Raw genomic sequence first — 12,453 nt, forward strand, 5'->3', positions numbered from 1 at the left:
TTTTCTATGTATAATTTTTAAATTAGTACACACACAGTGGCAGGAGTTGAACCCAGCATGCTGGTACTATAAAGTGTTGCGCTAACCACTACACTACTGTGCCCCATGTTTACATTTATATTCTATACTTGTAATGAATTAGGGATGGTGGTGAACCCAGGTGCAGAGTAAGGTCTAGAATTAACTCAGACTCAGACGTGAAATAAACAAGATGACACAAATGAAATGCAAAGGCGAAATCTAAACAGTAGTTCCAGAAGTGGAACTCTTACGATTGAGCACTGGGTGCTCAGTCTGAGGGCTTTACGTACCGACTTTCCATGAAGGAATGTGGTAGGCAATAATTGCCAGTCTGAGTCTCAGAGACACAGTGACAGCGAACCATACTCTGGGAAACTGGGACACCAAAGTTTGAATGCCTGCTGCTGTTCATTCAGGAATGTGACAATAATTTTTCTATCGTAAACCCATGAGCCTTCCAACTGAACCCTGTAACTTATTTCTAACATCTGCTGCTCTATACACAGAATCAGAATCAGATTTTTTATTGCTGACTGAGGTGACGTGATATTTGTTGCTTTGTAGCATCAGTGCAGTGAAAAGATATAAAATTATGATAGATTACAAAATGAATAATGCCAAAAAAAAGTGTGGCATGGCAGCATAGCGGGTATTGCATCACTTTACAGTGCCAGTGATCACAGATCAGGGTTCAATCAATGAGATGTCCATCTCACACTACTGGTCTCCTCATCTGTCTGTCTCACTCCAATGGCCACTAAATCTGTCTGCCTCATTCCATTGGCTACCAAATCTGTCCATTTCATTCAATTAGCCACCAATTCAGTTTGTCTCACTCCATTGGTCACCTAATCTGTCTGTCTCACTTCATTGGCTTCCAAATCGGTCTGTCTTATCCCTTTGGCCATCAAATCTGTTTGTCTCACCCCATTGGCCAAATCAAGGGCTGAGAGCTCTGATTATCTTACAGATTTATTATCATGGAGAGCCGATAAATGTGAATGTTCACGTGACCAACAATACAAACAAAACCGTCAAGAAACTCAAGATCGCAGGTAGGAGTCTGTCCATGTGTGCTGTCAACCAGATGTTTAGGGGCAGAGGTTCTTGTGGAGGGTCCAGATGTTTATAGTGAGGCCGGTGGCAGGAGGAGCTGTCCAGATGTTTAGTGGTGGGGTCTGTGCAGAGATTGTTGCCCAGATTTGGGGCAGAGAAATTGTCAGTGGGCAGAAACCCAGTGTTTACCCATATGTTGGGGACCAGATGTGGTGGGCTGGAGTAGAAGGTCAAATGGTTCAGATATAGCTGCCAGACAGATGTGTGGGGGCCAAATATGTCTAGGGTATGGGCTCAGTGACCCTCCCCCACCAAATCATCCAAGAATGGCAGCTTGGAGAGGACAAGGGGTGTGACTGGCATCTGGTAAGGGTGAGGAGATGAGGGAGTGGGGGAGGGTGTGAGGATGATAGGGAGGGGATGATAGAGAGGAGAAAGAGTAGGAAGGCAATGTGCATGAGGTGGAAAGGGACAGGATGGGGGTAAGAGGATGAGGGTTCAGGCAGTGGTTGGGGAGAAGGGAGAAAGGATGAGGATAACAGGAAAGGGGAAAATGAGAGGGAGGATGTGGTGGGAGAGGAGAGGGAGGGCAACAGGAGAGGCTGAGGAGCAAGGGCAGAGGATGAGGATTAGAGTGAGAGATGAGGAGCAACGGGTCGGGAAGAGCATGAGGATTAGGGTGAGGGATGAGGAGCGAGGGGAGAGAATGAGGATGACAGTAGGAGGCTGAGGATGAGCGTGAGGGATGAGGGGAGAGGATGAGGATGACAGTAGGAGGCTGAGGATGAGGGGAGAAGGTGTGTTGATTTGGAATTGCCCCATCATCTCCGACCTGCCTCTTGTTTTGCAGTCCGTCAGTACGCTGACATCTGCCTCTTCAACACGGCTCAGTACAAGTGCCCCGTTGCCACAGCTGAAGCTGAGTGAGTAGATCCCTCCCCTACACTCCCCACACCCTACCCACACACTCCCAGCATCTAACACACACTCCAGCACATCCCCTCTCACAGTACCACCCCTCCCACAGTGTGACCCTCCCTCAGTACCACCCCTTCCACAGAGTGACCCTCCCTCAGTATCACCCCTCCCACAGTGACCCTCCCTCAGTACCACCCCTCCCACAGTGTGACCCTCCCTCAGTACCACCCCTCCCACAGTGTGACCCTCCCTCAGTACCGCCTCTTCCACGGTGCGACCCTCCCTCAGTACCACCCCTCCCACAGTGCTACCCTCCCTCAGTACCACCCCTCCCACAGTGTGACCCTCCCTCAGTACAACCCCTCCCACAGTGTGACCCTCCCTCAGTACCACCCCTCCCACAGTGTGACCCTCCCTCAGTACCACCCCTCCCACAGTGTGACCCTCCCTCAGTACCATCCCTCCCAACGTGCGACCCTCCTTCAGTACCACCCCTCCCACAGTGTGACCCTCCCTCAGTACCACCCCTCACACAGTGTGACCCTCCCTCAGTACCTCCCCTCTCAGTGTGACCCTCCCTCAGTACCACCCCTCCCACAGTGTGACCCTCCCTCAGTACCACCCCTCCCAACGTGCGACCCTCCCTCAGTACCACCCCTCACACAGTGTGACCCTCCTTCAGAACCACCCCTCACACAGTGTGACCCTCCCTCAGTACCACCCCTCCCACAGTGACCCTCCCTCAGTACCACCCCTCCCACAGTGCGACTTTCCCTCAGTACCTCCCTCCCACAGTGCGACTTTCCCTCAGTACCTCCCTCCCACAGTGTGACCCTCCCTCAGAACCACCCCTCCCACAGTGACCCTCCCTCAGTACCACCCCTCCCACAGTGTGACCCTCCCTCAGTACCTCCCCACCCACAGTGTGACCCTCCCTCAGTACCACCCCTCCCACAGTGACCCTCCCTCAGTACCACCCCTCCCACAGTGTGACCCTCCCTCAGTACCTCCCCACCCACAGTGTGACCTTCCCTCAGTACCACCCCTCACACAGTGTGACCCTCCCTCAGTGCCACCCCTCCCACAGTGTGACCCTCCCTCAGTACCACCCCTCCCAACGTGCGACCCTCCTTCAGTACCACCCCTCACACAGTGTGACCCTCCCTCAGTACCACCCCTCCCACAGTGCGACCCTCCCACAGTACCACCCCTCCCACAGTGCGACTTTCCCTCAGTACCACCCCTCCCAACGTGCGACCCTCCTTCGGTACCACCCCTCCCACAGTGTGACCCTCCCTCAGTACCTCCCCACCCACAGTGTGACCCTCCCTCAGTACCACCCCTCCCAATGTGCAACCCTCCTTCGGTACCACCCCTCCCACAGTGCGACCCTCCCTCAGTACCACCCCTCCCACAGTGTGACCCTCCCTCAGTACCACCCCTCCCAACGTGCGACCCTCCCACAGTACCACCCCTCCCACAGTGCGACCTTCCCTCAGTATCACCCCTCCCAACGTGCGACCCTCCTTCGGTACCACCCCTCCCACAGTGCGACCCTCCCTCAGTACCACCCCTCCCAAGGTGCGACCCTCCTTCGGTACCACCCCTCCCACAGTGCGACCTTCCCTCAGTACCACCCCTCCCAATGTGCGACCCTCCTTCGGTACCAACCCTCCCACAGTGCGACCCTCCTTCAGTACCACCCCTCCCAACATGCGACCCTCCCTCATAACCACCCCTCCCACAGTGTGACCCTCCCTCGGTACCCCCCCCCCCCCACCTCAATGCCACCCCTGGGAGAGCTGCCTCATATTTCCCTATTCTCTGGGCTTGAACAAAACATACCAAATAGAAGTCGGATGAAGGCCATTTGGCCCTCCTCGTGCTTACTATGCTATCAAAAATATTTCGGCTCAAATTTTCCTAGGCACTCTTCTGCACTAATGCCCTGTCCCTTGATATTGTAATCCAGGCAAGGGTCAGGTGTTGTTCTTTGGGAAATGGGAAAGTGCACAGTTAATGGCCGAAGCATTGTGTACAGAGGAATCTTGAGATTTGGGTCCATAGCTCCTGAAAGTGGCCATGCCTGTAGACAAGGTGTTACAGAAGGCCTGCAGCAAGCTTCAGTTAAGTGTAAGATTAAAGCAGTTATGTTGCTGCTGTATAAAACCTTAGTTAGGTCTCATGAATATTTGTGCAGTTCTGTTTGCCCATTGTGGGAAGGATGTGAAGGATTTGAAGATGCTGCAGAAGAGGTCTGCCAGGATGTTGCTGGATTAGAGGGTATGACCATAAGACCATGAAATTTAGGAGCAGAATTAGGCTGTTTGGCCCATTGAGTCTGCTCCACCATTTCACCATGGCTGATGCAATTTTCCTCTCAGCCCCAATCTCGTATCCTCTCCCCGTATCCCTTAATGTCCTGACCAATCAAGAATTTATCAACCTTTGCCTTAAATATACATAAAGAATTGGCCTCCACATCTGCCTGTGGTAAAGAATTCCACAGATTCACCACTCAGCTAAAGAAATCCCTCCTCATCTCCGTTCTAAAAGGACACCCCTCTATTCTGAGACTATGTCCTCTGGTCTTAGACCCTCCCACCATAGGAAATATGCACTGCACGGCACCCCATCAAGGCCTTTCACTGTTCGATAGGCTTCAATGAGTTCACCCCTCAATCTTCTGAATTCCAGTGAATACAGGTCCAGAGCCATCAAATGCTCTTCATACGACAAGCTATTCAATCCTGGAATCATTTTTGTGAACCTCCTTTGAACCCTTTCCAGTATCAACACATCCTTTCTAAGACAGGGGGCCCAAACCTGCTCACAATACTCAAAGAGAGGCCTCCCCAGTGCTTTAAGAAGTTCCAACATTATATCCTTCCTTTTATATTCTAGTCCTCTCAAAGTAAATTATAACATTGCATTTGCTTTTTTCACCACAGACTCAACCTGCAAATTAACCTTTAGAGAATCCTGCACAAGGATGCCCAAGTCCCTTTGCACCTCAGATTTTTGTGTTTTCTCTCCATTTAGAAAATAGTCAACCCTTTCACTTCTTCTATTAAAGTGCAAGACCATACACTTCCCAACACTGTTTTCATCTGCAGTATCTTTGCTCATTCTCCTAATCTGCCTAATCCTTCTATAGCCTCTCTACTTTTTCAAAACTACCTGCCCCTCCACCTATCTTCATATCATCTGCAAACTTTGCAAGAAAGCCATCAATTCTGTCATCCAAATCATTTACACATAATGTAAAAATAATCAGTCCCAACACAGACCCCTGTGGAGCACCACTAGTCACCGACAGACAGCCAGAAAAGGTTCCCTTTATTCCCACTCGTTGCCTCCTGCTAATCAGCCACTGCTTTCTCCACGCCAGAATCTTTCCTGTAATACCATGGGCTCGTAGCTTGTTAATCAGCCTCATCTGTGGCACCTTGTTAAAGACTTTCTGAACATCGGAGTACACATCCACTGATTCTCCTTTGTCTTTTCTGCTTGTTATTTCTTCAAAGAATTCCAACAGATTTGTCAGGCAAGATTTTCCCCTCAGGAAACCGTGCTGACTACGGCCTGTTCTATTATGTGCCACCAAGTACCCTGAGACCTCATCCTTAACAATCAACTCCAATACCTTAGTGTGAGCTGAGGGAGAGGTTGAAAGAGAATTGGGTTGTTTCCTCGGGGAGCGGCAGAGGCTGAGGGAAGACCTGACAGAAATGTAAGAAAGGCGTTGATGGCTTAGACACCCAGCGTCTTTCTTTCTTCCCACTGTCAAAATGTCATCTACTTGTGGACATGCATTCTGTATGAGAGGGTAATTTCAAAGGAGATGTACAGGGAAAGATATTTTACGGAGAGAGGTGGGTGTTGGAGTGGGCTGCCAGGGGTGGTGGGACCAAACACAATAGAGGGGTTTAAGAGACAGATTTGCGCGTGTGCAGGAAATGGTGAGAAATGGATCGCATGCAGTTACAATGAATAATTTGCATACTGTCCATACGGATCAGATCAATACACAGTGCGGTGAGACGGAGTAAGGTAAGGCAATAGCAGAATGCAGAATAAAGTGTAACAGTTACAGAGAAAGTATTGTCTACCTGCACGGAAAAGTGCAAGATCATAACAAGGTAGATTGTGAGGTCAAGAGTCCATCTTATCATACTAGGGAACATTTCATAGTGGGGTAGAAGCTGTCCTTGATCCTGGTGGTACGTGCTTTTAAGCTTCTGTATCTTCTGCCCAATGGGAGAGGGGAGAAGAATGTCTGAGGTGGGTGGGGTCTATGATTATGGCGGTTGCTTTACTGAGGCAGGGAGAAGTGCAGACAGAGTCCATGGAGGGGAGACTGGTTTCTGTGATGTGTTGAGCTGTGTCCACATCTCTTCAGTTTCTTGTGGTCTTGGGCAGAGCAGTAGTTGTACCAAGATGTTGTACTCCCAGACAGGAGTCTTTCTATAGTGCATCGATAAAAATTGGAAGAGGGTTGATGTGGAAATGCTGGTTCTTTAACCTCCTCTCTTTCTACTTGACCTTCCTTTCCCCATGCAGTGACATTGTAGCCCCCAGCTCCACCTTCTGCAAAGTGTACACCTTGACGCCTTACCTGGCCAATAACCGAGAGAAGCGTGGCCTTGCGCTGGACGGCAAGCTCAAGCACGAGGACACCAACCTGGCCTCCAGCACCTTGTAAGCACCTCACGATTTGTTCATCGTCCTACAGCGCATTAACAGGGCAGCACCGTGGTCCCGGGGACGATCCCAGTCTCCAGCGCTGTGTTATTAAGATAACTAGGTGATGAGGTAGAACCGCTGCCTCACAACGCCAGGGTCACGGTCTCAATTCCGGCCTCCAGTGCTCTCTGTGTGGAGTTTCCACGTTTTCACTGTGACCACACAGGTTTCCCCCCACCCCCCAGGTGTTCTGGTTTCCTCCCACATCCCAACGACCTATGGGTCAGTGATTTAATTAGCCACTAAATCATACGCAGATGGTTATTAACGTATGTAGGGGAATCTGGAGATTGGGAACGTGTTGGGAATAAACAGGATTAGTGTCAGTGTGGAATCACAGTGAGCTGCCGCCCTCCCCTCTCGCTGTGACAGGCACGGTCTCTCTCCCCCTCAACAGTGAGAGAAAGGGCCTGTTGAGATACCGAAGTGTCGGGATGGATGGTAGTTTTTGAAGGACTGTAGATCCTGATCTCTGGGGGCTTGCGTGGTGGTGGGGGGGGATCGCTGATTATTTTGCTGCAACAAGTAGTGGAGGGGGAGAAAGGGTGCTGCATTTGCTGCTGTTTGTGTGTGGGATGGGGAAGAGGGCTTTGAGGTTCTAACTTTTTTCTGCCGTTCATTCTTTGTTTCTCTCTGTTCCGTGGATGCCTGTGAAGAGTAAGAATTTCAGGTTGTATACTGTATACAGACTCTGAGTTAATTGTCATCCGAACAAGTCCACGTATGCAGAGGTGCAGTGAAAAATCTGCTTGCAAGCAGCATCGCAGGCAGAGAGCATCAGATAAGCAGCGATTGCAAACAAAATATAAATTCAACATAAATTATGCACAAGAAAACAGAGCTCAAGCTAGAAGTGTTAATTGGTCATAGTTTTGCTGTACTGGGGTAGTGATTACTGTTGTGCTGGTTGGTTCAGGAACCGAAAGGTGACGACTATAAGACCATAAGATATAGGAGCAGAATTAGGCCCATCGATTCTGCTCCGCCATTTATTCGTGGGCTGATCCAATTCTTCCAGTCATCCCCACTCCCGTCTTCTCCCCATACCCTTTGATGCCCTGGCTAATCAAGAACCTATCTATCTCTGCCTTAAATGACTTGGCCTCCACAGCCGCTCGTGGCAACAAATTCCACAGATTTACCACCCTCTGACTAAAGTAAATTCTCCGCACCCCTAATCTAAATAGGCGTCCTTCAATCCTGAAGTCATGCCCTCTTGTCCTAGACTCCCCTACCATGGAAATAACTTTGCCATATCTAATCTGTTCAGGCTTTCAACATTCGGAATGTTTCTATGAGATCCCCCCTCATTCTCCTGAACTCCAGGGAATACAGCCCAAGAGCTGCCAGACGTTCCTCATACGGTAACCCTCTCATTCCTGGAATTATTCTCGTGAATCTTCCCTGAACCCTCTTCAATGTTAGTATATCCTTTCTAAAATAAGGAGCCCAAAACTGAACACAATACTCCCAAGTGTGGTCTCACGAGTGCCTTATAGAGCCTCAACATCACATCCCTGCTCTTATATTCTATATCTCTAGAAACAAATCCCAACATTGCATTCGCTGCCTTCACAACTGACTCAACCTGGAGGTTAATCTTCAGGGTATCCTGCACAAGGACTCCCAAGTCCCTTTGCATCTCTGCATTTTGAATTCTCTCCCCATCTAAATAATAGTCTGCCTGTTTATTTCTTCCATCAAAGTGCATGACCATATACTTTTCAGCATTGTATTTCATTTGCCACTTCTTTGCCCATTCCTAAACACTACCCTCTCCTCCACCTATCTTTGTATCATCGGCAAATTTAGCCACAAATCCATTAATCGTAAAAAGCAGCAGTCCCACCACCAACCCTGTGGAACTCCACTGGTAACCAGCAGCCAGCCAGAATAGGATCCCTTTATTCCCACTCTCTGTTTTCTGCTGATCAGCCAATGCTTCACCCATGCTAATAATTTTGCTGTAATTCCATGAGTTCTTATCTTGCTAAGCAGCCTCGTGTGTGGCACCTTATCAAAGGCCTTCTGAAGATCCAAGTACACCATGTCTACTGCATCTCCTTTATCTACCCTGCTTGATTTCCTCAAAAATTTGAAGTAGGTTAGTCTGGCAAGATTTTCCTTTCAGGAAACCGTGCTAGCTTTGGCCTATCTTGTCATGTGCCTCCAGGTATTCCGTAATTTCATCCGTAACAATCGATTCCAACAACTTCCCAAACACTGATGTCAGGCTAACAGGTCTATAGTTTCCTTTCTGCTGCCTCCCCACCCTTCTTAAATAGCGGAGTAATATTTGTAATTTTCCAGTCATCTGGTGCAATGCCAGAATCTATTGATCTTGAAAGATCATCGTTAATGCCTCTGCAATCTCTTCAGCTACTTCCTTCAGAACCCGAGGGTGCATTCAATCAGGTCCAGGAGATTTATCCACCCTCAGACCATTAAGCTTCCTGAGCACCTCCTGAGTCGTAATTTTCACTACACAAACTTCACTTCCCTGGCACTCCTGAAAGCCCAGTATACTGCAGACGTCTTCCACTGTGAAGATTGATGCAAAATACGCATTCAGTTCCTCTGCCATCTCTGTCTCTCTCATTACAATATCTCCAGCATCATTTTCTGTTGGTCCTATATCTATCCTCAATTCTCTTTTTCCCTTTATATACTTAAAAAAGCTTTTAGTATCTTCTTTGATATCAGTCACCAGCTTCCTCTCATAATTCATCCTTTCCTTCTAAATGACCTTCTTAGTTTGCTTCTGTAAGTTTTTAAAAGCTTCTCTATCCTCTATCCTCCCACTAGCTTGGCTTCCTTGTGTGCCCTCTGTTTTGCTTTTACTTTGGCTCTGACTTCACTTGTCAGCCACGGTAGTGTCCTTCTTCCCTTTGAAAATTTCTTATTTGGAATATATCTGTCTTACACTTCCCTCATTTTTCACAGAAACTCCAGCCATTGCTGCTCTGCTAGTGTCCCTTTCCAATCAACCTTGGCCAGTTCCCCTCTCATGCCATTGTAATTTCCTTTATTCCATTGAAATATCGACACATTGGATTTTAGTTCCTCCTCCTCAAATTTCAAAGTGAACTCGATCATATTGTGATCACTGTTCCCTAAGGGTTCCTTAACCCTAAGCTCCCTTATCACCTCCAGTTCATTGCACAACACCCAATCCAGCACAGCTGAACCCCTAGTGGGCTCAACAACAAGCTCTTCCTAAAATCCATCTCTTAGACATTTTACAAATTCTCTCTCTTGAGGTCCAGCACTGGCCTGGTTTTCCCAATCCTCTTTCATGTTAAAATCCCCAACGATTATCATGACATTGCCTTTCTGACACGCCTTTTCTATCTCCTGCTGTAACTTGTAATCCACATCCCGGCTGCTGTTTGGAGGCCTGTATACAACTGCCATTAGGGTCCTTTTACCCTTGCTATTTCTTAACTCAACCCAGAGAGACTCTACCCCTTCCTATCCTATGTCATCTCTTTCCAATGATTTAATGTTATTTCTTATACACAGGGCCACATCACCCCCTCTGCCTGCTAACCTATCTTTCCGATACACGGTATATCCTTGGACATACAGCCCCCAATGGCAGCCTTTAGCCAAATTTCATGATCATCCATTTTATTTCTTAAGCTGCATGCTTTCAAATACAATACTTTCAGTTGAGCTTTTGTTGCTTTTTGCTTTAACCGCGTGTGTTGCTCTGGATTTCCAGCATTTGCAGAGTGTCTTGTATTTAGGATGTGGATAAGGTGTGGAGAAGAGGGATTAGATTAATTAAGAGTAATTGGTTTAATTAGTTTGGAACATCATGGGATGAAGGGCCTGTACTGTTCTATGTATGTTCTGTTTGACAAACAGTTGGCTTCCCGTGGTGGGGAGACGGTATTAAAAAGGAAGTCTTTCTCTTTCTCTTCCAGGCTTAGAGATGGAGCCAATAAGGAGATCCTGGGCATCATCGTATCCTATAAGGTCAAGGTGAAGCTGGTAGTTTCGCGGGGAGGGTGAGTTTGAATGTTTCGCTCCATGGTGATGAGGTTGGATTGGTTGAATGGGAGGTAGGAGCAGTGGACGTGGGCAGAAATTGGAGTGCCCAGAGTAATCTCATGCAGTCAATTGATTTCCAAATTAGACTTAGAATACAAGGAAGACCCTCTAGAACAGAGATGAGGAGGAGCTTCTTTAGGCATAGGGTGGTGAATCTGTGGAATTCATTGCCACAGACAGTTGTTGAGACCAAGTCACTGAGTATATATAAAGCGGACAGAGGCAGATAGATTCTTGATTAGTCAGCACATCAGAGGTTATGGGGAGAAGGCAGGAGAATGGGCTTGAGGGATAATAAATCAGCCATGATGGTGTGGTGGAGCAGTTTCAATGGACCAAATGGCCTCATGGTCATATGGCAGTGCGCAGTCGCAGACCCACTGTCCCCTCGGCTGGGTGGGTTGGTTATCAGAAAGCCAATGATCACCACTTCCCTCCAGGTGAGGTAGTACGAGACCCTACCCCATGGAGTGGTTCCCTCCCCTTCCCCCCCCCCCCCCCCCAAGGGGGCTGGAGACTTGGTTAGAGGTTCCTGGTTGTGATTTCAGGGAGAGAAGGTCATGTTGGGGGAATCCGGGAGGGTGGGATCTGCTCCATTTCTACCAGCTGGGTGTTGGATGATGATTGGGTCTGTCCCTGTTACACAGTGACCTCCGGAAACCCTTCCCTCCACTGGGCAATGGTTCCAGAGGATCCTTGTCCTATTACTGAAAACAAGACCTAGAGGTTCCCCTGTCCCATCAATGGACAGAGACTCAGAAGTTCCCTGTCCCATCACTGAATCATCCCAGAAGGTCCCCTCCCATCCATGAATCGTCCCAGAGATTCCCCTTCCGTATATGGGAGTGGGGCAGTCCACTTCAGTGGTCCGTATAAACAGCTACCTTTTAATCGGGACAGTGATTGAGATTTCAAAGGCAGAGTTTCACTGTCTAGTTTCTCTGAGTTGAGGGGTGACCAATCAGCAAGAGGCAGTGCGTAAAAAGAGTTACTGTTCAGTCAAGTCCGCGTTCAATGTTTGAAGAGCAGAGCTTTGAGCCAGCTTTCTCCGGGTTGGACAATCAACGTCAGGGGTGCGTAAAAACAGCTAACTTTTAATCAGGACAGCGACAGAGATTCTAAAGGCAGAGTTTTGTGGCAGTTTCTCTGAGTTGAGGGGCGACCAATCAGCAAGAGGGATTCTTTGGAAAGGGCCAATGAGAACAATTCAAATGCAAGTGGAGCGGCCATTCACTTGGAGTGTGCCAGTGTTCAGAGTGGCCTTGGCTCGTCAGGCTTCAGTGAGGTAAATTGCCCTATAGATTACTCTCTTTCTGTTCGTATTTGTTCATTCCTCATCTGTTAGGGTATAGGAGTTTAGTGAGAACGGCTCCAGGAGCAGTGTTTTGGACTGTGTGTGGGATGTGGGAAGTCAGGGTACCTCCAGTCTCCTGGATAAACACACCTGCGCCAGGTGCACCGAGCTACTGGAGCTGCAGCTGGATGACCTTTGACTCATGCAGGTTGCTGCAGGGAAGTAGTCACCCCGAGGTTGTGGGAGGCAGGTGACTGTGTGACTGTCAGGAGGAGGAGGGGAAATGCATAGAGTACCCCTGTGGCCATTCCCCTCAATAATAAATATACAACTTTAGATTCTGTTGGGGGGGTTGGGGGCAG

At 48.6% G+C, this 12,453-nt stretch overlaps 1 protein-coding gene across 4 annotated transcripts in view; it reads left to right on the forward strand.

Annotated features, from left to right (window-relative positions):
• LOC132391017 (beta-arrestin-1) overlaps window positions 1-12,453 on the forward strand; it is a 135,934-nt gene that overhangs the window by 100,545 nt on the left and 22,936 nt on the right. For all 4 annotated transcript variants that reach the window (XM_059963629.1, XM_059963630.1, XM_059963632.1 and 1 more), the window contains 4 exons: window positions 992-1,076; window positions 1,928-2,000; window positions 6,559-6,696; window positions 10,671-10,754. In XM_059963629.1, coding sequence (XP_059819612.1) covers window positions 992-1,076; window positions 1,928-2,000; window positions 6,559-6,696; window positions 10,671-10,754 — 380 coding nt within the window. The remainder of the gene's footprint in view (window positions 1-991; window positions 1,077-1,927; window positions 2,001-6,558; window positions 6,697-10,670; window positions 10,755-12,453) is intronic.

This window comes from Hypanus sabinus, chromosome 3 (assembly GCF_030144855.1).
Source record: "Hypanus sabinus isolate sHypSab1 chromosome 3, sHypSab1.hap1, whole genome shotgun sequence".
NCBI lineage: Eukaryota > Metazoa > Chordata > Chondrichthyes > Myliobatiformes > Dasyatidae > Hypanus > Hypanus sabinus.